Source organism: Carassius carassius, chromosome 45 (genome assembly GCF_963082965.1).
Source record: "Carassius carassius chromosome 45, fCarCar2.1, whole genome shotgun sequence".
Taxonomy (NCBI): domain Eukaryota; kingdom Metazoa; phylum Chordata; class Actinopteri; order Cypriniformes; family Cyprinidae; genus Carassius; species Carassius carassius.
In genome coordinates this window covers 4,653,407-4,679,233 of record NC_081799.1, presented here as the reverse complement: position 1 = coordinate 4,679,233, position 25,827 = coordinate 4,653,407, and the positions used below count along the sequence as shown (strand labels likewise).

General features: G+C 37.9%; 1 protein-coding gene across 3 annotated transcripts in view; it reads right to left on the bottom strand.

The window, feature by feature from the left end:
* The window catches only part of LOC132127052 (ephrin type-A receptor 5), an 87,083-nt gene that overhangs the window by 3,515 nt on the left and 57,741 nt on the right, over positions 1–25,827 (bottom strand). For 2 of the 3 annotated variants that reach the window (XM_059538669.1, XM_059538670.1), the window contains exons 9-17: positions 17,430–17,497; positions 16,595–16,720; positions 15,941–16,126; positions 15,253–15,314; positions 14,601–14,810; positions 12,515–12,664; positions 5,934–6,127; positions 4,714–4,869; positions 352–2,007 (exon numbers count right to left, since the gene is read on the bottom strand). In XM_059538669.1, coding sequence (XP_059394652.1) covers positions 1,902–2,007; positions 4,714–4,869; positions 5,934–6,127; positions 12,515–12,664; positions 14,601–14,810; positions 15,253–15,314; positions 15,941–16,126; positions 16,595–16,720; positions 17,430–17,497 — 1,258 coding nt within the window. In that variant the 3' untranslated portion in view covers positions 352–1,901. Of the gene's footprint in view, positions 1–351; positions 2,008–4,713; positions 4,870–5,933; positions 6,128–12,514; positions 12,665–14,600; positions 14,811–15,252; positions 15,315–15,940; positions 16,127–16,594; positions 16,721–17,429; positions 17,498–25,827 lie in introns of those variants that run through there. The other variant, XR_009427480.1, reaches the window with a different exon arrangement.

Genomic DNA, 25,827 nt, shown 5'->3' with positions numbered 1-25,827 from the left:
CCGTCCCAACAGCTGCTAAAAACATCACAATAATAATTAATGGCTTGTGAACTGTTACTTCTAATGGAAATATGAGTCTATAATCCAAAATAATACGTCCTCTAGTGGAAACAGTCCATCTCTGTTGTCTCTCACATTGAGAGTGTTTAGAGTTGTTTTGGACTATTTTCAGTTGTAAACGGTGCTTGATCCGTGCAGATTTTTCTCCTGATACAGCAGAAAAGCAATAATCTGTCTTAGTGATGGATTTGTTTTTTTTTGTTTTTTTTTACAAACATGCAGCTTTTGGCTTCACAAGATGTTAACCGATGGACTGGAGTGGTGTGAATTACCTGTGTATATTGTGATTTGTTTTTATTTTTATGAGCTGTTTGGACTCTCATTCTGATGGCACCCATTCTCTACAGAGGATCCATTAGTGATCAAGTGTTGTAATTATTCATTTCTAAAAATCTGATGACGAAACAAGCTCATCTGCAAATTTTATGGCCTGAAGGGGAGTAAATATTGTAGAAATTTTCATTTTTAGGTTTATATACTCCTGTTATATTCCTGGACTATTTGTCTATTTACTGTAAATATACACAATATAGTGCTTGTCTGTACACTGAGGGACGAGTCGAAATTAATGTCTACAGTAATCGACAGATAGAATTTTAACTTATTTTCACTGATTTTGCTAATGTCTGACATACTGAACCAACTTAAAGCCAACATGAAATTATATTCACAACCAGTTTTACTTCAATAATGTGTCATATTTCACTCTATCCGAATGTATTGTTATCTGCTTTTGTTGCCTATATAGATATTTTTGCAGCCTAGCTAATATCAGCCGAAAAAGAAAGTTCCTTCGTATGGACCAAGTTGAAGATTTGACAGAAAACAATTATAATTTGTGCACAATAAAACCCAAAATTAGGAAAGAAAAATAGTGTCCATGTGCTTTCATGTTGACTTTAATATCCACCTAGCTGTGAAAACTGAGCAAGTCTATAATATGGGTAGCAAAATACAGTAGAGATCACACATCAAAAGTAAAACAATTGTTCATTTTCTATCTAAAGAAGCACTGAGAGGCAATATAAACATTTATTGACCGGACTGAATATACATAGTATGTTAGCCCACCTGTGCACTAAAGTATATCAACCTCACATGAAAATGGATGGATGCATTTGAGCTCCACTTCAACTACGCAACTGTACACTATTTACACATAAAACACCAACACTTCTGTGGAACTAAAATGAATTTGTGGTTTTGAAACGTGTCACATTTTTAAAAAACAAGTACATTTCTTCCGCCTTCGCTACACAGATATTGTGCAAAAGGAAAACGATCCTGTCCATTGCTTTGTCTTCTTATTGAAACACGGAAGCAACGATTTAGAAAGAAGTAAAATCAACGTCAAGCTTGAAATCTACTATTGCTTTGTTTAACACTGCCATACATTACCTCAGCTCGTGATATGACTTCAGTCTTCCTGTCTGATGTTGCCTCTGGTGAACTTGTTGAGTGAAAAACATAAAAAAAAACCTTCCAAGCTTAAACCGACTGCAGTCTCTTCCGGAGGTAATAATATTGTTGAATGAGGTCATGAAAAATGGAAAAATGGTATACATTCAGCCCAGAGACACCTGATCCCAAGTCAGTAGTCCTACCTGGAGATGTGCCACACTTTTCCAAACAACCACTCAACATTTCAGTCACGTTCCTCCTTTTACTTTAGTTTGGAGGCTTTGCGCAAACGAAACAGTGACCGTTTGTCCATCTATCCAGCCATTTTATTTGACTTTTTTTTTCATCAGTGTCAATTTTTTCATTAAATAGTTCCGTTCAATAAATAAGTGTCTGTAGAAAGTGCTAGACTACTGCTGGAGGTTCCTCTGAGGCCGCTCTCAGATGGGCATAGTGGCGTTCATCATTTGGACTCGCATCTCCTGAATGCTGTTGAGGATCTTTTTCTGATGACCGGCTAAAGTGACTCCAACCCTCCTAAGATCTCTGCAAAAGAACAACAAATCAGTGATTTTGAGCTTTAATACATATTACTATAATGCAATGATTAAAAAACCTGGAGTCAGAGGTAAATAAAGATTTATCTACTTGGACTGGACCAAACTTTAGGGACTTAGAGTCACTTCAGATAATGAAAGTAATTTGTTTTAATTCTGTTTTTGTCTGTAAAAGCTACTTTTACAACTACTTTTGTTTCTAATCAAAATTAAACAGCATGTGGTTTGAACAAGTTATTGTTAACTAAAACTAAAGCAGAAAATATTAAATGTAATTTACAACCCGAATTCCGGAAAAGTTGGGACGTTTTTAAATTTTAATAAAATGAAAACTAAAAGACTTTCAAATCACATGAGCCAATATTTTATTCACAATAGAACATAGATAACATAGCAAATGTTTAAACTGAGAAAGTTTACAATTTTATGCACAAAATGAGCTCATTTCAATTTTGATTTCTGCTACAGGTCTCAAAATAGTTGGGACGGGGCATGTTTACCATGGTGTAGCATCTCCTTTTCTTTTCAAAACAGTTTGAAGACGTCTGGGCATTGAGGCTATGAGTTGCTGGAGTTTTGCTGTTGGAATTTGGTCCCATTCTTGCCTTATATAGATTTCCAGCTGCTGAAGAGTTCGTGGTTGTCTTTGACGTATTTTTCGTTTAATGATGCGCCAAATGTTCTCTATAGGTGAAAGATCTGGACTGCAGGCAAGCCAGGTTAGCACCCGGACTCTTCTACGACGAAGCCATGCTGTTGTTATAGCTGCAGTATGTGGTTTTGCATTGTCCTGCTGAAATAAACAAGGCCTTCCCTGAAATAGACGTTGTTTGGAGGGAAGCATATGTTGCTCTAAAACCTTTATATACCTTTCAGCATTCACAGAGCCTTCCAAAACATGCAAGCTGCCCATACCGTATGCACTTATGCACCCCCATACCATCAGAGATGCTGGCTTTTGAACTGAACGCTGATAACATGCTGGAAGGTCTCCCTCCTCTTTAGCCCAGAGGACACGGCGTCCGTGATTTCCAACAAGAATGTCAAATTTGGACTCGTCTGACCATAAAACACTATTCCACTTTGAAATAGTCCATTTTAAATGAGCCTTGGCCCACAGGACACGACGGCGCTTCTGGACCATGTTCACATATGGCTTCCTTTTTGCATGATAGAGCTTTAGTTGGCATCTGCTGATGGCACGGCGGATTGTGTTTACCGACAGTGGTTTCTGAAAGTATTCCTGGGCCCATTTAGTAATGTCATTGACACAATCATGCCGATGAGTGATGCAGTGTCGTCTGAGAGCCCGAAGACCACGGGCATCCAATAAAGGTCTCCGGCCTTGTCCCTTATGCACAGAGATTTCTCCAGTTTCTCTGAATCTTTTGATGATGTTATGCACTGTAGATGATGAGATTTGCAAAGCCTTTGCAATTTGACGTTGAGGAACATTGTTTTTTAAGTTTTCCACAATTTTTTTACGCAGTCTTTCACAGATTGGAGAGCCTCTGCCCATCTTTACTTCTGAGAGACTCTGCTTCTCTAAGACAAAGCTTTTATAGCTAATCATGTTACAGACCTGATATCAATTAACTTAATTAATCACTAGATGTTCTCCCAGCTGAATCTTTTCAAAACTGCTTGCTTTTTTAGCCATTTGTTGCCCCCGTGCCAACTTTTTTGAGACCTGTAGCAGGCATTAAATTTTAAATGAGCTAATTAAGTGGATAAAAGTGTAAAATTTCTCAGTTTAAACATTTGCTATGTTATCTATGTTCTATTGTGATTAAAATATTGGCTCATGTGATTTGAAATTCCTTTAGTTTTCATTTTATTAAAATTTAAAAAACGTCCCAACTTTTCCGGAATTCGTGTTGTATAAAACAAACAAACAAACACATATATGATAATAAATATATATAATATATATAAATAAACAAATAAATATCAACTAACTGAAAAGAATAAGGATTAGATTTAATTAAATAAAGCTGAACAGAAATATATAAAAAAGAATAAAATGACAAAAGCAAATAAATAAATGAATGAAAATAATATTAATCACTACAGTACTACATAAATAATACTAAAATAACAATGACAACTCGTATGTTCCAAATGCCACATGACTTTCTTTCTTTCATGGAACACAAACACAGATATTTTGCAGAAATTATAAACTGCTCATTTCCATACAACAAAAATGAATGGGTGAATAAAAGAAACAACATTTACATTGCTTTAACTTTTGACTGAAACATTTCATTCGACATCAAACCTGCTGTGGCATGTTGACATCCCAGATTAGAATTAGAGCAAAATTTGACATAATCCTGATAAAAGTTGGTCTTTTTCTCACAAATGAAGGTCACCCTACCCGGTTTCCATTCATTTATTTTGTATGCAAAAGACTATTATCTCTAAAAACTTAAATTAGTGTTAAACTCTACCCTTAATTATGTCTTTTTTTAGTGCATTCTATTCTGAAAGAACATAAAGATACATTTTGATTGTGGAAACAATTCGCCTAAATTACAGTTCATCATTCTGGCAACTCTTTAGCATTGTAAACTGTAGCAATTAACAGAAAGAGCATCTAAATTTCCCAGGATCAAAATATTCTCAATACACTTGTCAATACAATACACACATTTCTCAAGAGGCTCAATGACCTCCACAACAGATGACTTACTCCAAGGTCATTTGAGTGATGACTTCCAGAGAAGTGTATCCACTTTCCATGAAAAGCTCAGTGTATCGACCCATTTTTATGGCCTCTAACCATTCCTCCACTGATCTGAATACACAGCCCTCAGGGCTCCCATGCTCCACTAATAAATTGGACACTCTGTGGAAGAGACAGGTATAGTGGTGAACAAATTGATGTATAGAGCTTACATTTCAGTTCTAGGTGAAGGCTGGATAATAATAATAATATAGTTTACAAATCTGAGCTGATTCAAAGAACAATACACAATCTTACAAGCTTCTTAAGTATATCCAACAATTATGATGCAAGTTCGTCCCTCAAAACATGTAATATGATATTAACTGTTATTACACTGTAATAACTATGTTATTATACTGTAATAACTGTCATTATAATGCTATACTATGCTATTATACAAAAGTTTGATACCAAACTAGAAATATTAGATTTATTCACACAGTTCTTGAAATAAACAACATTTTATGATTAAACTCAAATTACTTATTGACTTAATAATCCTTTTCAATGGAATTTGCAAAAAAAAAAAATATATATATACATATATATATAATATAATATATTTAACTGGAGACTCAGACTTTGCACGCACACATAATATTCAGAACAAATATATGTATGAGCTTATAATTGTGTTTTTATATGCATGTTAAAATTAAATCACATTACGACTATACATATTAATATAATCAGTGATCTCTCGGCCACACTTGCTAATATTATCATCCAAGGCAAATAAAGAAAATTATGGTGCAATAACGCAGCTCCCCAAACATTCCCAGACTCCAAATCAATTTCATATTAAACCTGGACATAACTGCATAAAACAATTACAGATAATGGATGATTCCAACATGTAAGAATACGGACCAGAAATGTATTCGATACGTATAATCGCAGTAATTGGAAGTCATTTGCACACTGTCACTTCTGTTTAACGCAACATTAAATCACGAAATGTTGTTACCAGTATCATTAAAGCTTGATTTCCTGTGACAGCCGTGTAGCAGGGTGGTTAACCCTCGGTTATCAATGCTTCACAGACATCACATCATTTGTGATCTCACAGTCGATGTTAATCACATGCTGTAAATAACAGTTCAATTAACATATACACTCTGATTGGAACAGTAAAGAACGAGAACAATGGAACACGAATAAACCAATAATGGCTTGTCGTCTACCTTTTTGATGGGTTAACTAGACCCTTCAGACTGCTGGGATTGCGGATGAGTTTGTCCAGTAAGCTGACAATCTCCTCAAATTTGGGCCTGCTGTTCCTGTCTTTCTGCCAGCAGTCCATCATGAGATGATAGAGGGCGGTCGGACAGTCCATGGGGCCTGGCAGCCTGTAGTTCTCCTCCACCGCCTTTATCACCTGAGACAACAGAAGAGATTGCAGGCATTTTACATCATGTTCCACAATAAATATATGATGTGCCTTCAGTGTCCGAACACGGATTGTTCTGCTTCATGAATTGTTGCTGAGAGCAGCTGGTGAATTTACACAATGACCTCGGCATCTACTGGCTGCTATAAATAAACAGACGTGTTTAGATGTAATGTGATACTATTTAGAGTACTATTACGGCATTATTAATATTAATATAATAAACATGGTAACACTGTATTTTAAGGTGCCCTTGTTGCACGTTACATTACATTACAGTGTGTTACGGATCATAGGAGGGAAACAAGGAGAGAATCTTCCTAAAAAAAACTTATTTTAATAAATAGCCAAGGAAATACATTTCGGAAACACAGGGTATGAACATAGATGCAGAATAAAGAACTCTGAACAAAACACGCTTTAAGTACACCACTAAATCAGGAAAAAGATGAGACACACCTGGAATCAAAAGAACAAATTAATTAAACACATAACGGGGACAGGAATACCCAAATAAGGAAAAAAAAAAAAAAACAGGAACATACACGTGACAATATTTATGTATATTTGTATATAGTATATAAGTAAACGATAAAGGCCTATATTATAAAAAAATAAGTCAGTCATTCTTAGTTAACTATATATATATATATATATATATATATATATATATATATATATATATATATATATATATATAAACATATTATAAACATTTTAATGTTAGATTAAAAAGCTACTAGATGGTGGTGCGTCCACACCGCATCACAGAACGGCGTTTTCGTGTTTTTTTCTTGTGAGTCGCAGTGTTTTTGTACGTATTTATTGCATCTACCTGTCTTTAAAACGTACATTGAGTCGTGAGTTTCTGCTCAATGTCGGCAGAACCACATTTTTTTAGTTAAAGCTGCAGTAGGTAACTTTTGTAAAAAAAAGTATTTTTTACATATTTGTTAAACCTGTCATTATGTCCTGACAGTAGAGTATGAGACAGATAATCTGTTGAAAAATCAAGCTCCTCTGGCTCCTCCCAGTGGTCCTATTGCCATTTGCAGAAAAACACCGCTCCCATTAAGAAAAAACCAATCAAAGCTGCGGTCCGTAACTTTTATTTTGTTCAAAATTTACAAAATGTATATAATAAGCGAGTACACCATGAATCCATTTTCCAAACCCTGTTTTTAGCCTGTCGTGAATCACTAGGGTACACCTATAATAAGTGTTTATATTCGGACTATTTTAGATTGCTTCGGGGGTACCGCGGCGGAGTAACCCAGTACCTTTGTGATTCTTCATAGACATAAACAGAGAAGTAGTTCCGGCTACAATGTTCTTCCGCAAGACGCAAGCAGTTCTGTTTATTAACCACTAGAGCGTCAAAAGTTACCGAGTGCAGCTTTAAACTCTGCGCACGCGGAAGAGCTGTGTGATCTCGGTCAGCTCCGGAGGCCTACACCATCAAGTCAAGTCAAGTCACCTTTATTTATATAGCGCTTTAAACAAAATACATTGCGTCAAAGCAACTGAACAACATTCATTAGGAAAACAGTGTGTCAATATATATAGCTATGTAAATATTAATCAGCTGAACAGTTTTCAACATTGATAATCAGAAATGTTACAGCAAATCAGCATATTATGATTTCACAATTAACGTTTTACAATATTACTGTTTTTACTGCCTTCTTGATTAAATATATGCGACACTGGTGAGCCTAGGAATCATGTTTTGAATGGTATATAGAATGTGTTTTTGGTAGTGTACCAGTTGACAGATATTATATATAAATAACGAAGATGTCTTGTTTGCCTTACAGGATAAATACAATATGTCTATTAGATCAGTTTTATTTTTTCTGCGTTTCAGAAACTGGCAACAGAAATCAGAGCCATGAATCAACAAAGAGCATCTTCTCACTAAAATGCCTCTCGCTCCCACATCACAAAAAGCAGCAGCAGCTCAGAAGGCTATCCCTCGCGGAAAACACTGAGAGAGAGAAAACACAGACAGAGAAAGAGACCAACTGACAGACAGACACAGCCAGAGAAACACACCAGCATCTTGCTGAGCAGATGAAGCCGAGATCTAAAGGGGGAACCCTCAAGAAACCGCTAAATAAAACATCAAATAGCTCTCCCTTCCCAAGCGTGTCTGAAACAGATTAATGATGGAGCACAGAATGAGATGTAAGGCGCAGATGAAGCCATCACTGGCAACTGAAAAGGAGGAAAAAAGGTCAGTTGTGCTTGATAAAACCGTGACTGCTATGTGCACCTCCTTCTGGGACATGCTGGAAAAACTTAGGCATCGCCTTGTGTTTCATCTCTGCCTGCAAATATACTTGTCATCTTATACGCTGACATATGACATGCACATCTACATAACAAAAGACAGAGAGGCGGCTGTTTGCCGTGTACTGTGTGGTTTTTTTTGTTTAATATCTGAGGCTGCGGTGGTTTAATAATAGTTAAATAATAAGATGCTTGTGATTTGTATTGCCTTTGCTGCATTAACATTTATGGCAATTTGTATTTAAAATTTAGGAGTATGATTGGGTTTATTCGGATAGACACTGATACATAATATGCCATATACAAGTATATATATATATATATATATATATATATATTACTTTTTTCAATCTTTTTTTTGTTAATCGATCAATCCTAAAATAAATAAATAAATTAAAGAAATCCAACAAAGATATGGAGCAGCAAAACTTTTTTTAACACTGATAATAATCAGGAATGTTTCCTGAGCATCAGATAAGCATATTACTCTGATTTCTGAAAGATCATGTGACACTGAAGACTGGAGTAATGATGCTGAAAATTCGGATATGATCACAGGAATTAGTTTCATTTTAAAATTTGTTCAGAAGAAGCAGTCAAGCCAGAAGAGGACAGAAGTTTGTAAGTGTTTTGTTTTCTGTTCTCATTAGATCTTAGCGTGGTTGTTGTTGCTAGAAAACACTGTTTTGATTACTGAGTTTACCGTGGTAAACGCGTGCTCTAGTCACGTTTGTTCTTGTGAATATCATGTGACTTTCCAATTTCTGTTTGCTAAGTAGTAAGGCATGGCCAGCTGAATTCAATAACGAGTAATCAGGTGAGTATAAAATCGGTTAGTTCATCGCGGCAGCCCTCGTGTGAAGACCAACAAGTGTAAAAACCATCAAATCTACCTGCGTGACATCATACTCAAGGCACTTGAGTATTGCTTTTCTCCCCTTTCTTTACTTTTTGTACAACTTGTTCTCATATAGTTTAGGCAATTGTACTCACTATGTTCTTTCAAATCTCTTTTTGAAAAAATCTCTTTTTTTTTTACTAACACTCAGAAAGCAAACACTATGTCGGATGCAGCCTGTCCCTTAGTCCTCTACTACTTTACTCTCTATTCCATTTGGTCTCTGGAACTGGCATTCTGCTGTAAACAAAGTAGAATTTATTAATTCTATTGCTACTCATTCCGGTCCCAACCTCATGGCCCTAACTGAGACTTGGATCAAACCTGAGGACACTTCCTCTCCTGCAGCCCTCTCCACTAATTTCACTATTTCCCAAACCCCTTGCGGGATTGGGAGGGGTGGAGATACTGGTCTACTTATCTCAAATGAATGGAAATTTGATCTTCTACTATCTATTACTGGCAACAGTTAATTTGAATCACATGCAATTACTATTACCTACCCTGTTAAAATCCACTTTGTAGTTGTTTATCGTTCCCCAGGTAAACTGGGTAAATTCTTGGAAGAGTTATATGTGTAACTATCAAACTTTCCTGAGGATGGTGCTCCTCTGGTACTGCTCAGTGACTTCAACATCCACCTAGAAAAACCCCAGGCCGCTGACTTCAACAATCTGCTCGCCTCATTTTATCTCAAACGAGTGTCTACTACAGCTACTCACAAATCAGCTAACCAACTGGACCTCATCTACACACACTATTCCTCCACTGACAACACTTTAGTTACTCCATTACACATCTCAGACCACTTCCTCATCACTTCTAACCCCACACTAACTCCTGACATAGCACACACTCCTCCACACATCACCTTTCGGCATAACCTACACTCACTCTCTTCCTCTCGCCTATCCTCTCTGGTTTCATCTTCACTTCCTTCACCCTCTCAGTTTCCAGGACTGGACACAAATAGTGCTACTGACACTATCCAATCTAACATCTTGCTTAATAACGTTTTCCCCTTTTCATCAAGACCAGCACATACAACCCCCACCAGATCCTCCTGTCCACCCTCATGAAGATGGGCATCTCAGGAATTGCACTCCAATGGTTCAAGTCTTACCTCTCAGGTAGGTCTTTCAGGGTGTCTTGGAGGGGTGAGATTTCTAAGTCACAACTTCTTGCTACTGGGTTTCCTCAAGGCTCGGTGCTTGGACCTATTCTCTTCTCCATCTACATGTCGTCATTAAGATCTGTCATTCAAAAGCATGGGTTTTCTTATCACTGCAATGCTGATGACACTCAACTCTACTTCTCATTCCAACCAGATGATCCGACAGTAGGTGTACGCATTGCAGCCTATCTGAGAGACATTTCTAGTTCGATGAGGGGCCATCACCTTCAACTCAACCTTACTAAGACAGAACTGCTCGTAGTCTCTGCTAACCAAGCACTTCATCACAACTTTTCTATACTTTTCTATTTCTATACTACAAAATCACTATCACAGACCTTTTCCAGGACTGCAATGTGTACTGTGCTGGACTAACTGAGACTCATAGCACATGTATCATGTTGCTCTTTTGCTCGTCTGATTGCTTCTATTCTCCTCATTCGTAAGTAGCTTTGGATAAATGCTTTGGTAAGTGTTATGTTAAATGTTCAAGTACAGAAAATAAAAATGTTATGTTGTAGTAATATTTCAAATTATTACTGTTTTATTGTATTTTGTATTAAATAAATGCAGGCTTGGTGGGAAAAAAAAGCATATTTTTGACTTTTTATTTGAATTATGAAAACCATATTTACTTAAGAAAATATTGAATACTAATTTGTTAATATTTATATAAATATTTTGCTTTAAAAAATATATATTTATTTAAATTTAAGTTATTTCAGTTTTTTTTATTTATAGTTTAATATCCCTGGTAAACACTTTTCTAAGCTGTTAATATGTTATTATTTGCTGTATGATTTTGTGTCTATCCAGTGAGATCATGTTTTTATTTAGACCGAGACAAGACAACAATAGATGATGTTAGCTTCTGGTAAATGCTACTATACCTAATGTCTTTTAAAGAAACTCTATGCCTGAGTCGAACTCCATTATGCTGGCAGATTTCTGTCTACAGAGAGCTGATGCTCTTTCTGTGCAGAAAAGCCAAGAGTAAAATTCTTGTGGCCAAAACCTGAAACTCCCATTTTCAACCCAAATATCCATTACCCAGCATCCTGTGTGTTCCTATTCTGCTGTTGAGCAGGTGACCTTTGACTGGACCACAGGCAGATGTACCGCGGTGGGAGAAAGAGTTTATCCAGCCCCAACCCAACCCCAAAATCTGCATGGATCTCCCCCGCTGATGGTGTTCGATATGTCAGTTCAGCTCAGATTTTACCCTGACTTTCTGATCTATTTATAGACATCAGCATTCTATGGCTGCCATTTCCCCTAAGGCAAATACGAGAGAACATGCGAGCGCTTAAATCGGCCATGGGAAGCAATTATGGTGGTGCAGTGTTAAAAGACTGCAGGGGAAAACTGCACTTTGGCTTCACCACTGCCCAGAGACTGAATCGTTTTATAAATGTATGCTATATCATCACTGGATATACCATATTGCTATATTTCCAAAAAATAACTTGTGTCAAGTGACTAAATTTCAAAGTAATTGCGCTTTAATTGTGGCTAAGAAATTACCCTCCAAAAGATCACTTAACGTAATTGTGTTAAATTAGAAAAACACTGAATAGGCAATTATATTTAAGTGTGTAAATATGGAATTATTTTTTTAATAAAACAATACTCAATATTAAACAAAAACCACCAGTAGGTGGCACCTAGTCACAGTCTTAATAAACAGGTAATTCAGACATCCATTCAGCTGATTCGTTCATAAACAAAGAAAATGACTGTCTTTATGAATGAGTCACTGAATTATTCACTCACTCAATTTGTTCAAACAGCCAATTCATTCAGAAACAAAGCGACTGTCTTTATGAATGAGTCATTGAATCATTCACCACTCGATAAAATTTTTTGATTCATTCGGTAACAAAACACTGCAGTGTGTTGCTCTAAATGACAAGTGGACAACTGACTGGAACTATTTTATTTTGCGAAATTGAACAAATAAGACCATTTATGAACTGCAGTTGAATAGAATTTTGGGCTCATTTCAACTTACGTCTTGATTGCTCATCTCCCAGTATGGTCTCTCTCCATATGACATCACTTCCCACATCACAATGCCGTAGCTCCACACGTCACTGGCTGAGGTGAACTTCCTGTAGGCAATGGCCTCAGGAGCCGTCCACCTGATGGGAATCTTTCCTCCCTGCAAGACAAAACAGCTTGCTGAAATCTCACATTGTCTCACATCAGAAACGTGTCTTGTCAGAGCATCTTAACGGGTGATTATTGCTGGGAAAGAATGGTGTCAGGCTGTGAAATGTGACAGGAAGCATTAGGTCTGTGGATGGCTGCTGCATGCTAATCGCTAATTGACTGTCCCAGTGTTAGTACTCTCGGTCTCTGAGGGCACTGAGGAGACATGTCTTAATTTACTTTGTCGACAGTTCATACAGCCATAAAATGCATCCCTCTGTGTTACTTTGACACACCAAAACAAGAAACATACGACAAAGAGCACTATGCTATGCTAATTATGAGAGCCACCATCAAACCTCTAATTATCCTCTTTCAGAACAAGGCAGCTCGGTTTTCAGGGCTCAGTAATAATTAGTTCTCACTGTGGAATACATTTCTTCTTGCTGTGACCAAATTTCACTTGTTTTGAGGCTAAAAAAACCACATTCTGTCTGTATTAGCAACATATAAGTGTCATATTATAGGCAATAGATTTAACAGGAATAAATTATGGCCACTGGCAGTGTTATTAGCACATGCTATCTGGGGCTGGATTCACAAAACATTCTTAAAAATAAAATACATTTTAACTGCTACTTTCTATTTGCTTCTATTTACAAGACTTGCATACATGACTCTTTCTTTCTAGAGGCAGAGCAAGAAAAACAGTGGAAATTAATACATTTAAAAAATATTTTCTGAAGAAAAAAGATGCTTCTAAAAACAAGATTTTTTTAGGAGTTTCAGACTTATGTTTATTACATTAATCTGCATGCTGTGCAAAAACATGGACTTTGAGGTAATTTCCATTGAGCTAACTGAGTCTTTGGCAACAACACTATAAACATCACCACAGCATGTCATGTTAAGACAGTTCTTGAGAATTATAAAAAATTAAATAAAACAAAGAACTTAGTAACATTCTATCGAACATTTAAGAATGAGTATTAAACTCCTGCCAAGCCATTCACAAAGAAAATAATGTGTGCTTGTTATGATTATTACATTTATTTGTGGGCTGTGCAAAAACAGTCTTTGAGTTATTTTTCATTAGATTTATGAGCAAGTGACAAAATCTTCCAAACAATCAGATAACACCAAATCATAATTTAAGAATTGTACTTCTAAAAAAACATTTTTATTTTATTTTATTTTATTTTATTTTATTTTATTTTATTTTATTTTATTTTATTTTATTTTATTTTATTTTATTTTATTTTATTTTATTTTATTTTATTTTATTTTATTTTATTTTATTTTATTTTATTTTATTTTATTTTATTTTCAATCTGGCCCCTGGAATTATTTTAGCACCCTTCAGTAAAATAGTTCTATAAATCAGTGAATTGCTATCCAAGACATGCAATTTTGACTTTGCAGGTCAATTCAGTATGAAAGAATATTTTTTTGCAAGAAGAAAAGACAGAATAGTAATATAAACGCAATTGCTAGAATATAAGCCATAACTGTGAGATGCAGATTCCAACTGTGAGAAAAAGACAAAGAGAAAAAAGTATTGTACAGTTGCAAGCAAAAAAGTAAGAGTTGTGAGATGTAAACTTTACAAATTTACTTGCTAATGTGCAAAATATAAATTTAATTCTGACAATTCTATGGCGGAAATAAGCATCGGCAGTTCAGGGTTCATTCATAGTTCTAAGTTGTTTGAGGATGCAGCACATGATTTGTAGGGTAAAATATCCCTAAATACACTCTGCGACAGAAGCGTCCAGCTTAATATGTTACTGCAAGAGAGCAGGAAGACAACAGTATTGCAAAGTGCTAGTAGCACTGGGTTTGAATACAGGCTTAAAACAAAACCCTGCTGCAAGGTAGCTAATAGATGGGAGGTGTACTAGGTTAGCTGTTAGCATGACTCATCGTTTATCCTCTGTAGCACGTACGCGGGTTGTGTAGGCCGCCTCTGGGTCGTCCTCCAGCACTCTGGACAAGCCGAAGTCGGACACCTTACACACCAGGTTGCTGTTGACCAGGATGTTGCGGGCAGCCAGGTCACGGTGCACATAGCCCATCTCAGAGAGGTAGCGCATGCCAGAAGCAATGCCACGCAGCATGCCGACCAACTGGATGACAGTGAACTGACCGTCATTCTTCTGTTGGAGCAGTAAAGACATACAGTATATTATACATGAATATGTGCATAATACATAAAACTGAATGTTTACTTCAGAAAGAATGAATAACTGTACAAACTGAGTCATTACATGAGTACACGTAGAGCACTTTGTGTCTGCATTTGATGAAGTGCACACAAAAATCTGGTATTATAATTTCAATTATATCGGCTAATATAATATCAAAAATAATTATAAATAAGTAATATATTTATAATAAATAACACAGGAAGGCACATGAGGAGCAAAACACACATAAAAGAAACCTGAGTATGACCTTTAAAAAAAAAAATAATAATAATAATAATAAATATGTATGGATTTTCTTATTCATAAAACACATTAGCAAGACTTTAATAACAACACTTCACAGATTCACAGAATGAGTATTTATAGTACTTCCATAAAGCAGAAAATGTACCTTCAAAAAGGTGTCCAGGGATCCATTCTCCATATATTCTGTTATTATCATTACTGGTTTACCTTACAGAAATAAATCACACAGATTTCAGCTTCAAGGTCATTGTTGGGTTAATATTATGTGCCAATGCCTACATTAACCTGGTAACATACAAAATGTGTTAACTGCTTTCATTTAAATCTAAAACATTATTTAACATTACTGAATCAACTAAAACAACAAAACTAAACTGAAGGGTAGAATAAAAATAAAAGTTTTTGTTTAGAGAATATATATGTGTGAACTGTTTGTATATGTTTATGCATATATAAAAACGCACAAATACAGTATATATTTTGAAAATATTTACATGTATTTACTTGTACATATTTATATTCATATAATTTATATTATATAAATATATAAAGAAAATTTTTCTATCTATCTATCTATCTATCTATCTATCTATCTATCTATATGCATGTGTGTGTTTTTTATATATACATAATATATATATACATAGTACACACAAATATATTCTGTAAACAAAATCTCTTATTTTGGATGCGATTAATCATGATTAATCGTTTGACAGCACTAGAATAAACAGCTCTTTAAGATAACAGTTGTAGGTTAACGCTTTTTACAGTGTAATAATGAAACATTAATTTTCAAAAGCAATCATAATCAAAAGCATCCCGGCACTCACTCTTGGTGACGACCCCCTTGAGGTGGATGATGTTGGGATGCTCAAACTGGCCCATGATGCTGGCTTCGCCCAGGAAGTCCCTCCTCTGCTTCTCGGTGTAACCGGCTTTCAGAGTTTTAATGGCCACTGGGATCTCTCTCTTCCCTGGCAGCCGCAGCAAACCGCTGCACACCTCACCAAACTCACCTGCAACCGCAAGCAGAGCCATCAGTGAACCGCGGCAGCAAAGAGCCAGACAATGAAATGCCTCATTGTGCTTGGGCAGATTTCCCTTGCGAAGCCACAAAGTGCAAATCTACTGAGGAATGAACTCGCTTCCTTCTGAATGAATAAGGTCTGGCAGTGAATGCCTGTATATATAATACAACACTTTCAGAGCACGATTTTAAACTGAATGTTTAGCCCAAGCCTCTTTTATTTTTTTATTTTTTTACTGGAAAAGAAGAAAGAGAATAATGAACTAAAATAAAGAGTCTGTCAAGACAGCTTCTCAATTTGATCTCATACAAACACTGCACAGTCAGGCCTAAAGATGAGATTTGAAAACCAAACCATCTCACATTCTCCTTCTCAGCAGCGAATGCTTCTCATGTAAGCTAATTGTACTTCTGGTCCCGAGGCCTGTTTTGTTTTAGTTGCTCATAACTCACTCACCGGCTCCAATAACCCGCTCGATGGTGATACAGGACACATCAATCTCCTTGGCAAACTCGTGGACGGCCTGGTTGGGATCTTCGTAGGTGTGAGGATCGATATACGTGCGGACCGCTGGGAATTTGACTGCGATGAAGAGAGAGGGGAGGAAATGTTGAATCCCGGCCCCTCACAGCCCTGGGGTTGGGTTATGTGATGTAATGCGAGAGAATGCGCAGAGTTTGCTGCTTGAGGTTTCATCTCTAGAGACCCTGTTTGTTCTTCCCTGCTGCGCCAAGCACAACATGTTGATGGATTGCTTTAGGACTACATAATAAGAATCCACTAAAATATGTCACAGGTCTGTGTGTCAATGTATTATTGCGTACGTGTTTAGTGTGGTTGTAGCCTAATGGGCCAGTGAGGTTTTCGGGTTACAAATGGGTGTCCCGGTGACTGCAATGATACTAAACAAAGAATTTATATTTCTAAACAAAGAAAGTCTATGGGATTTTTCCATCAGTCATTCTATCACTAATCAGTGAATAATAATTATAATAATTATTATTATTATTATCATTAATACTTGGCAGGAAAATTATTTATATTCTCTATATGTTTTCTGTTTGCATGTTAATATTTATGTATTATATATGCATAATATATTTAAAATATAAATAATATTTTATGCATCGTATAACAGCAATAATAATAATAATAATAATAATAAATGTTAAAATTAAAATAATTCATGGCCAGCAGTCCTGACGTCATTTTTAAGCTTATGATAAGATGAGACTAGCCCACTGAACTCTGTTTGAACCCAGACGTGTCTGTCTGTTTCAGTTAGACTTACTGTGTCCATTGTGGAAGTGCATCTTCTCCTCGTCCGGATCTTGCTTGGCTTTACTGTAGCCACAACGTCTGTGAAAAAGAAGAGCTATTTTACTCATGATCCAGCACGGTTTGCCTTTCTCTAAAAGCCATTTCCCTGCACTCATTTCCTTCATTGAACAGTCTGGAAGAGAGAGAAAGGGTAGTAAACAGAAAGAATACGGGATTGTAATGGTTTTATCTGCTTTCAGCACCATAATCCTCCAGAGAGGACTATCCAAACATGCACACTTGCAGTATGACAGCAGTCTTAAGCGAACCCAATGCATCACAGCTTTATCTGCCAGTGGAGTGTTTGTATGTGTAAAATGAGCAAGTGGACATTCACACACAAGGAACTGCAGAAACAAGGTGATATCCGCTTCAGATCTGAGATACAGACATCAGGGTAAAATTACTTGACTACCTGTTGATGATCACTGTATATTATCTTGTATTTCGCAAAAAAAAAAAAAAAAAGCATTGACAAAGTTATATGATAAATGTAATTAACTGTAATTAAATTTAATTCATTAGAATGTAATATAATTAATTTGATCACAATTTTAAACTAGATTTAAAATGGAAAATGAATGAATGGATGAATGAACTTTATTAATAAACTTACATATAATAATATAATAAACTAAATTTATAAAGATAAAACTTTATATGATAAAAACTGATAAAACACTAATACTAAAATTTGATATTCAGTGATATACTGATATTAAAACTTTTCTAAGCAAATGTCAGTGTGAATTATTAATAATATAATTAATAATAATAGTTTCAAATATTATTCTAGAGATTGAATTGCATACTATCACACTACTTTCTGCCTGTAATGCATGAATGCATGTGAACTGTGCATGCTGCCAGGAAAACTACTCAATATGCAAAAATATATGTGATTGTGTACAGTATTTGCCAAATATAGTGTATATGCATATTGCCTTGTCAGCTAAAATTATATATAATGCAGTACACTAGTATTTAATTATAAGTTCTCTATACAGTTTATAAAATAGCATTTACCGGATGCTTACTATGAATGTCAGTTTATGGCCCAGTTTTGTACAATTCCAAACAAGCCATTTCCCTTTCAGGCCAACCCTGCTCTGTTTAGTAGTATATTGTAACCAATTGTTCTTGTGTGTGTGTGTTTTTTGTCTGCGTGTGTCCTGTGGGATTTGGCTTTATGTCTGCAGCCTCAGGGGAGATATACATGCAGAGCTGATGAGTTTGACCAGCATGCCAACCCTGAAGCCCAGCCACTTCCTTTGCTCTACTTTCTTCTGATGAATTTGATTGGACATCTGTGCTGTTACTCAATCTTACATATCAATCTGAGCTACTAAACCAAAATCCTAACTGGAAGAAAAGCTACTCTTCAGAGTAGTATAAGCTTTATTTGTTAATAAGGCTGCATGTATTTAATTAAAATACATTATAAAAATGCTGCCGAAAATTCAGCTTTGCATCACAGGGACAAATTGCACTTAAAATATATTCAAATAGAAAACAGCTATTTTAAATTGTAATACTTTTTCAACATATTACTGCTCTTACAAACTTAGTAAGCATAAAATAAGCTTTAATTATTTTTTTTATTTTTTTTTATTTTTTTATGGACCAGTAATCAAGGGACATGTTAAATTGATCAAAAAAGTGTCAGTAAATATATTATATATTAATATAATGCAAAAAAAAGTTATTTGTGTACTGTCTTTACATTAAACAAACATATATAAAAGCATCAGAATATGTAATGATATGCAAATATGAAATATCAACTGTGATATTAACTGCGATCATATTTATTTATTAGTTTGTTTGTTTATTTAATTTTCTAGATTTATTTATTTATTTTAGCAGCAAATCATATTAGAATGATTTTTGAAAGATCATGTAAAACTGAAGACTGGGTGTCACAGTGTCTGGTCTGTGTTTCCCTGGGTGTCCACTAGTGGTCTCACTTCCCCATAGGCACCCCACAGCAGGCACTACATTTCCCACAAAGCCTTGTCCCTTCATCACGGTTAATTGCAGACCTGTTAATTGCACTCAGCTGTCTTCACTTTAATCGTCATCACCTGTCCATATATATCGGTCTGTTTTCATTCTGTTTCATGGAGTCCTTGTTTTCCATCACCCGGTTTCCTCGTGTTCCCCACGTTTTCTGGTTTCTTGTGTTTTTCTTGTTTTTTTGGACTGCTTTCATGGTTTTTGACCCCCTGCTTGTTTTGGATTGTGATTTTGGATTACCCATTAAAACACTGCTATTGGATCTCTCGTTTCCTGTGATCAATCGTTACAGAAGGACTCCATCTAACCCAGATCCAGACTTTGATCCAGGTGTTGAAAGACTTTTTCAACGCTTGTCTGGACAACCCTGTGCCGGAGAGGGAAATGAATGAGCTGGAGATCTTGGATTTTTGAGGGTTCATCATGTACCTGCAACATAGGTCTCAGTGGGATACCCCAGCCACACCTGTCTCTCCAGGTGTGATGGCCGATTCTAAACTGGTGTCTTCAGACAGGAGGACCGCCAGCCCAGCGTCACTGCACAATATGGCCGCTAGCCCAGCGCCACATCACAAGGTGGTCGCCAGCCCAGCACCACTGCACAAGGTGGTCGCCAGCCCAGCACCACTGCACAAGATGGCCGCCAGCCCAGCACCACTGCACAATATGGCCGCCAGCCCAGCACCACAGCACAAGGTGGCCGCCAGCCCAGCGCCACTGTGCAAGATGGCCGCCATCCCAGCGCCACAGCACAAGGTGGCCGCCATCCCAGCACTCCTGCACAAGATGGCTGCCAGCCCAAAGCCACTGCGCAGGATGGCCGCCAGCCCAGAGCCATTGCACAAGATGGCCGCCGGCCCAGTGCCTCTGCACAAGATGACAGCCACAGGTGACCCTCCAGAGTCGAGTCAGGTTCCCGTTGATCCTCCAGAGCCGAGTCAGGTTTCCGTTGACCCTCCAGAGTCAAGCCAGGTTCCTGTTGACCCTCCAGAGTTGAGTCAGGTCAAGTCACCATTAACACTCATGAGTTAAGCATTACCACAGTTAGACCTCAGGAGTCAAGTCAAGTCAAGTCACCGTTGATCTTCATGGGCAAAATCAAGTCCCCAGTGTTCTTCATGGGCAAAGTCAAGTCACCGATGATCTTCATGAGCAACGGCAAGTCACCGTTGATCTTCATGAGCAAGGGCAAGTCACCAATGATCTTCATGAGCAGAGTCAAATCACCACTGATCTTCATGAGCAGAGTCAAGTCACCGTTGATCTTCATGAACGAAGTCAAGTCTCAGTTGATCTTCCTGAATCGAGTCAAAACACCACGGATCTACCAGAGCCTCTCCACGTCTCTGCGGAACTTCCAGAGCCTCGTCACGTCTCAGCCGAACTCCCTGAGCGCTTGATTTATCCTGTCGTGGCCATGGAGGCCATCCAGGAACTCACCGCCTGCCCTGTCATGGCCATGGAGACCATCTACCATCTCCTCAGGGCCACGGAGGCCACCCTTAACCTGTTTTTGCACGGCTTTGGTGGTCTTCTGCGCCACCCTGGTGGGATTCTGTCTCGACCGCACGGCTGTGGTGGTCTTCTGTGCCACCCTGGAGGGCTTCTGTCTCGACCGCACGGCTCCAGTTCCACCTGATACACCCTGGATTCCTGCCCTGTCGGCTCGGCCCTGGGCCCCAAAACTTTCTGTTCCCTCCTGGCCTTCTGTTTTGTTGTTGTTATTTTTATTTTTTATTTTTCTCTCTGTTTCTCTCTATGGACCTGGTCCTCCGTCCCTCCCCCTTGTCCTCCGCCGGTCCACTTCCCTCCTGGACTCTGTGTTCCTTGGTTTGTTCTTGTGTTCAGGTGGAGCATCTGGTAGCTGCTCTTTAGAGGAGGGGGTAATGTCACAGTGTCTGGTCTGTGTTTCCCTGGGTGTCCACTAGTGGTCTCACTTCCCCATAGGCACCCAACTGCAGACACTACATTTCCCACAAAGCCTTGACCCTTCATCACGGTTAATTGCACACCTGTTAATTGCACTCAGCTGTCTTCACTTTCATCGTCATCACCTGTCCATATATACCGGTCTGTTTTCATTCTGTTTCATGGAGTCCTTGTTTTCCGTCACCCGGATTCCTCGCGTTCCCCTGTGTTTTCTGGTTTCTTGTGTTTTTCTTGTTCTTCGTTTTTTGGACTGCTTTCATGGTTTTTGACCCCTGCTTGTTTTGGATTGTGATTTTTGGATTACCCATTAAAACACACTGCTATTGGATCTCTCGTTTCCTGTGATCAATCGTTACACTCAGATAATGAAGCTGAAATTCAGCTTTGCATTACATAAATACATCACTTTTCACAATATATTAAATTAGAAAACTGTTATTTTAAATTATAATAATATAATTGTGGCTGTGTTCAACCAAGTCTCTTCCTTTCTCACACATAACAACCTCCTTAACAGCAACCAGTCTGGTTTTAGAAGTGGACATTCAACCGAGATTGCCTTGCTCTCAGTTGTTGAAGCCCTATGACTGGCAAGAGCAGATTCCAAATCTTCAATACTTATCTTCCTGGATCTGTCCGTTGCTTTTGAAATGGTTAACCACCAGATCCTCCTGTCATCCATATTGGCAAAGGGCATCTCGGGAACCACACTCCAGTGGTTTGAGCCTTACCTTCCAGATAGGTCCTTCAAAGTATCTTGGAGAGGTGTGGTGTCCAAGTCGCAACATCTAACTACTGGGGTGCCTCAGGGCTCTGTTCTTGGACCACTTCTCTTCTCTGTCTATATGGCATTACTAGGTTCTGACATTCAGAAACATGGCTTTTCATATCACTGCTATGCTGATGACACTCATCTCTACCTCTCATTCCATCCTGATGATCCTATGGTAGCTACTCGCATCTCAGCTTGTCTAACAGACATCTGTTGCTGGATGAAAGCTAAGACAGAACTGCTTACGGTTCCATCAAACCCATCGTTTCATCACAATTTCACCATCCAGTTAGGCACATCAACCACAACTCCTTCAAAAACAGCCAGAAACCTTGGCGTTATAAATGATCAGCTGATGTTCTCAGGCCACATAGCTTAAACTGCCCAGTCCTACAGATTTGCTTTATTCAACATCAAAAAGATCAGCCCCTTTCTTTTGGAACATGCTTCACCACTCCTTGTTTAAGCTCTTGTTTTGTACAGGCTGGACTATTGCAGTGCTCTCTTGGCAGGTCGTCTGGCCAGTTCTATCAAACTTTTAAAATTAATCCAGAATGCTGCAGCAAGATACATTTTTAATGAGCCAAAAAGAATGCATCTCACACATCTGTTTTTATTGATTTGGCCTTCTGTTTTGTTGTTGTTTTTATTTTTTATTTTTCTCTCTGTTTCCCTCTATGGACCTGGTCCTCCGTCCCTCCCCCTTGTCCTCCGCCGGTCCACTTCCCTCCTGGACTCTGTGTTCCTTGGTTTGTTCTTGTGTTCAGGTGGAGCATCTGGTAGCTGCTCTTTAGAGGAGGGGGTAATGTCACAGTGTCTGGTCTGTGTTTCCCCGGGTGTCCACTAGTGGTCTCACTTCCCCATAGGCACCCCACTGCAGACACTACATTTCCCACAAAGCCCTGACCCTTCATCACGGTTAATTGCACACCTGTTAATTGCACTCAGCTGTCTTCACTTTCATCGTCATCACCTGTCCATATATACCGGTCTGTTTTCATTCTGTTTCATGGAGTCTTTGTTTTCCGTCACCCGGATTCCTCGCGTTCCCCTGTGTTTTCTGGTTTCTTGTGTTTTTCTTGTTCTTTGTTTTTTGGACTGCTTTCATGGTTTTTGACCCCCTGCTTGTTTTGGATTGTGATTTTTGGATTACCCATTAAAACACACTGCTATTGGATCTCTCGTTTCCTGTGATCAATCGTTACACTCGGATAATGAAGCTGAAATTCAGCTTTGCATTACATAAATACATCACTTTTCACAATATATTAAATTAGAAAACTGTTATTTTAAATTATAATAATATAATTGTGGCTGTGTTCAACCAAGTCTCTACCTTTCTCACACATAACAACCTCCTTAACAGCAACCAGTCTGGTTTTAGAAGTGGACATTCAACCGAGATTGCCTTGCTCTCAGTTGTTGAAGCCCTATGACTGGCAAGAGCAGATTCCAAATCTTCAATACTTATCTTCCTGGATCTGTCCGTTGCTTTTGAAATGGTTAACCACCAGATCCTCCTGTCATACATATTGGCAAAGGGCATCTCGGGAACCACACTCCAGTGGTTTGAGCCTTACCTCCCAGATAGGTCCTTCAAAGTATCTTGGAGAGGTGTGGTGTCCAAGTCGCAACATCTAACTACTGGGGTGCCTCAGGGCTCTGTTCTTGGACCACTTCTCTTCTCTGTCTATATGGCATTACTAGGTTCTGTCATTCAGAAACATGGCTTTTCATATCACTGCTATGCTGATGACACTCATCTCTACCTCTCATTCCATCCTGATGATCCTATGGTAGCTACTCGCATCTCAGCTTGTCTAACAGACATCTGTTGCTGGATGAAAGCTAAGACAGAACTGCTTACGGTTCCATCAAACCCATCGTTTCATCACAATTTCACCATCCAGTTAGGCACATCAACCACAACTCCTTCAAAAACAGCCAGAAACCTTGGAGTTATAAATGATCAGCTGACGTTCTCAGGCCACATAGCTTAAACTGCCCAGTCCTACAGATTTGCTTTATTCAACATCAAAAAGATCAGCCCCTTTCTTTTGGAACATGCTGCACCACTCCTTGTTTAAGCTCTTGTTCTGTACAGGCTGGACTATTGCAGTGCTCTCTTGGCAGGTCCTCTGGCCAGTTCTATCAAACTTTTAAAATTAATCCAGAATGCGGCAGCAAGATACATTTTTAATGAGCCAAAAAGAATGCATGTCACACATCTGTTTATTGATTTGCACTGGCTACCAATAGCAAGGCATTGATGCTTGCCTACAAAACCTCTACTAGCTATGCACCCCTTAACCTAAATTTATTACTTCAGATTTATGTGTCCTATAGAAGCTTGTATCCTGAAAGTGAACTTCACTTTATTGTGCTATCCCAAAGAGGCGTCATGGACTTTTAAATTAAATGTTCCCTCCTGGTGGAATGACATGCCCAACTCAATCCGAGCAGCTGAGTCCTTAGCCATCTTCAAGAATCAGCTAAAAACACATTTCTTCCATCTTTATTCCATCTTCCTTTTTTACCCTCTAAACTTACTCTAACACTCTATATTCTGATTCTATAAAAAAAAATGAAATACCTGTTTAGACTTGCACTCTATTTACTAATGATTTGTTTTCTTTAAAAAAGAAACCAACACTAGCTTCTCTGATTTTTTTATTTATTCTATCGACTTGTTTTCTTTTTATTTATTATACAATTAACAAAAGCAAAAAATCGCCTCTAACAATAACTTGCTCTTTTCTTTTCCTATTCTATATATTTTTTGTTGTTGTATTTTTTTTTTAAACTTTGCTATGTGTACTGCATTAAGTTAACTGAGACTTGTTATAGCACTTGCATATAGGGTGACCACCTGCTAATAAGCCCAAGGGGGGACAAGAGGTATGTTTCTGAGGGACAATGTGGGACACTGCCTTGCGCGGCGGTGCTCCCACCCCATGGGCAGACTCACTGATAGTGGTATACCCATTTCTAGCACATACCACGTTACATGGTATATTAATAATGCCCTATTCCCCCTAAACATGAGTAATTGCTGATGTATGCTCATGACAGAATTGACCGATGCACTTCCACTTACGATTTACTTTAGCTATTTAATTTTATTTATTTTTCATTACAATTTATTCACTTTAAATAAATTATAATATAAAATTATAAGATTAAAATGAATTGTAGTTGCTCAACACCACAGGAAAAGTTAAAAAAAGTCTAAACTCACAACTCAAGAGGTTCATGGAATGAGAAGGGGGAGAAAGGATGGTGAACTTGCATGTTAGTAAAGGCAGGCGCATGAAAAAAAAAACTGTTTGAAACAGGACACACCTTCTCTTTTTTTAATTGATGATGGCGGTGCCTCACTTTCTCCATTTTTCGAATTGGAAAGAGTGTATCTAAAAGTTCCTTCCCAGTGTGTCTGGTATGCACGTGCGTGCACTGTCATGACAACAACAAAAAAGTTGACAACAACCTAGTCAGCAGTTCAACTGAGGGGTGGGTGTGGCAACAGTAGCGTGCTGAACTGTCAAGTAATGTTCGTTTGGCTGCCTGGGGCTCAAGGAACTTTTTTTTAACAAACATGGATTATGCGTGACACAGTCTCAAATTGTGGGACGCATGAATTGGGCTTGAAACG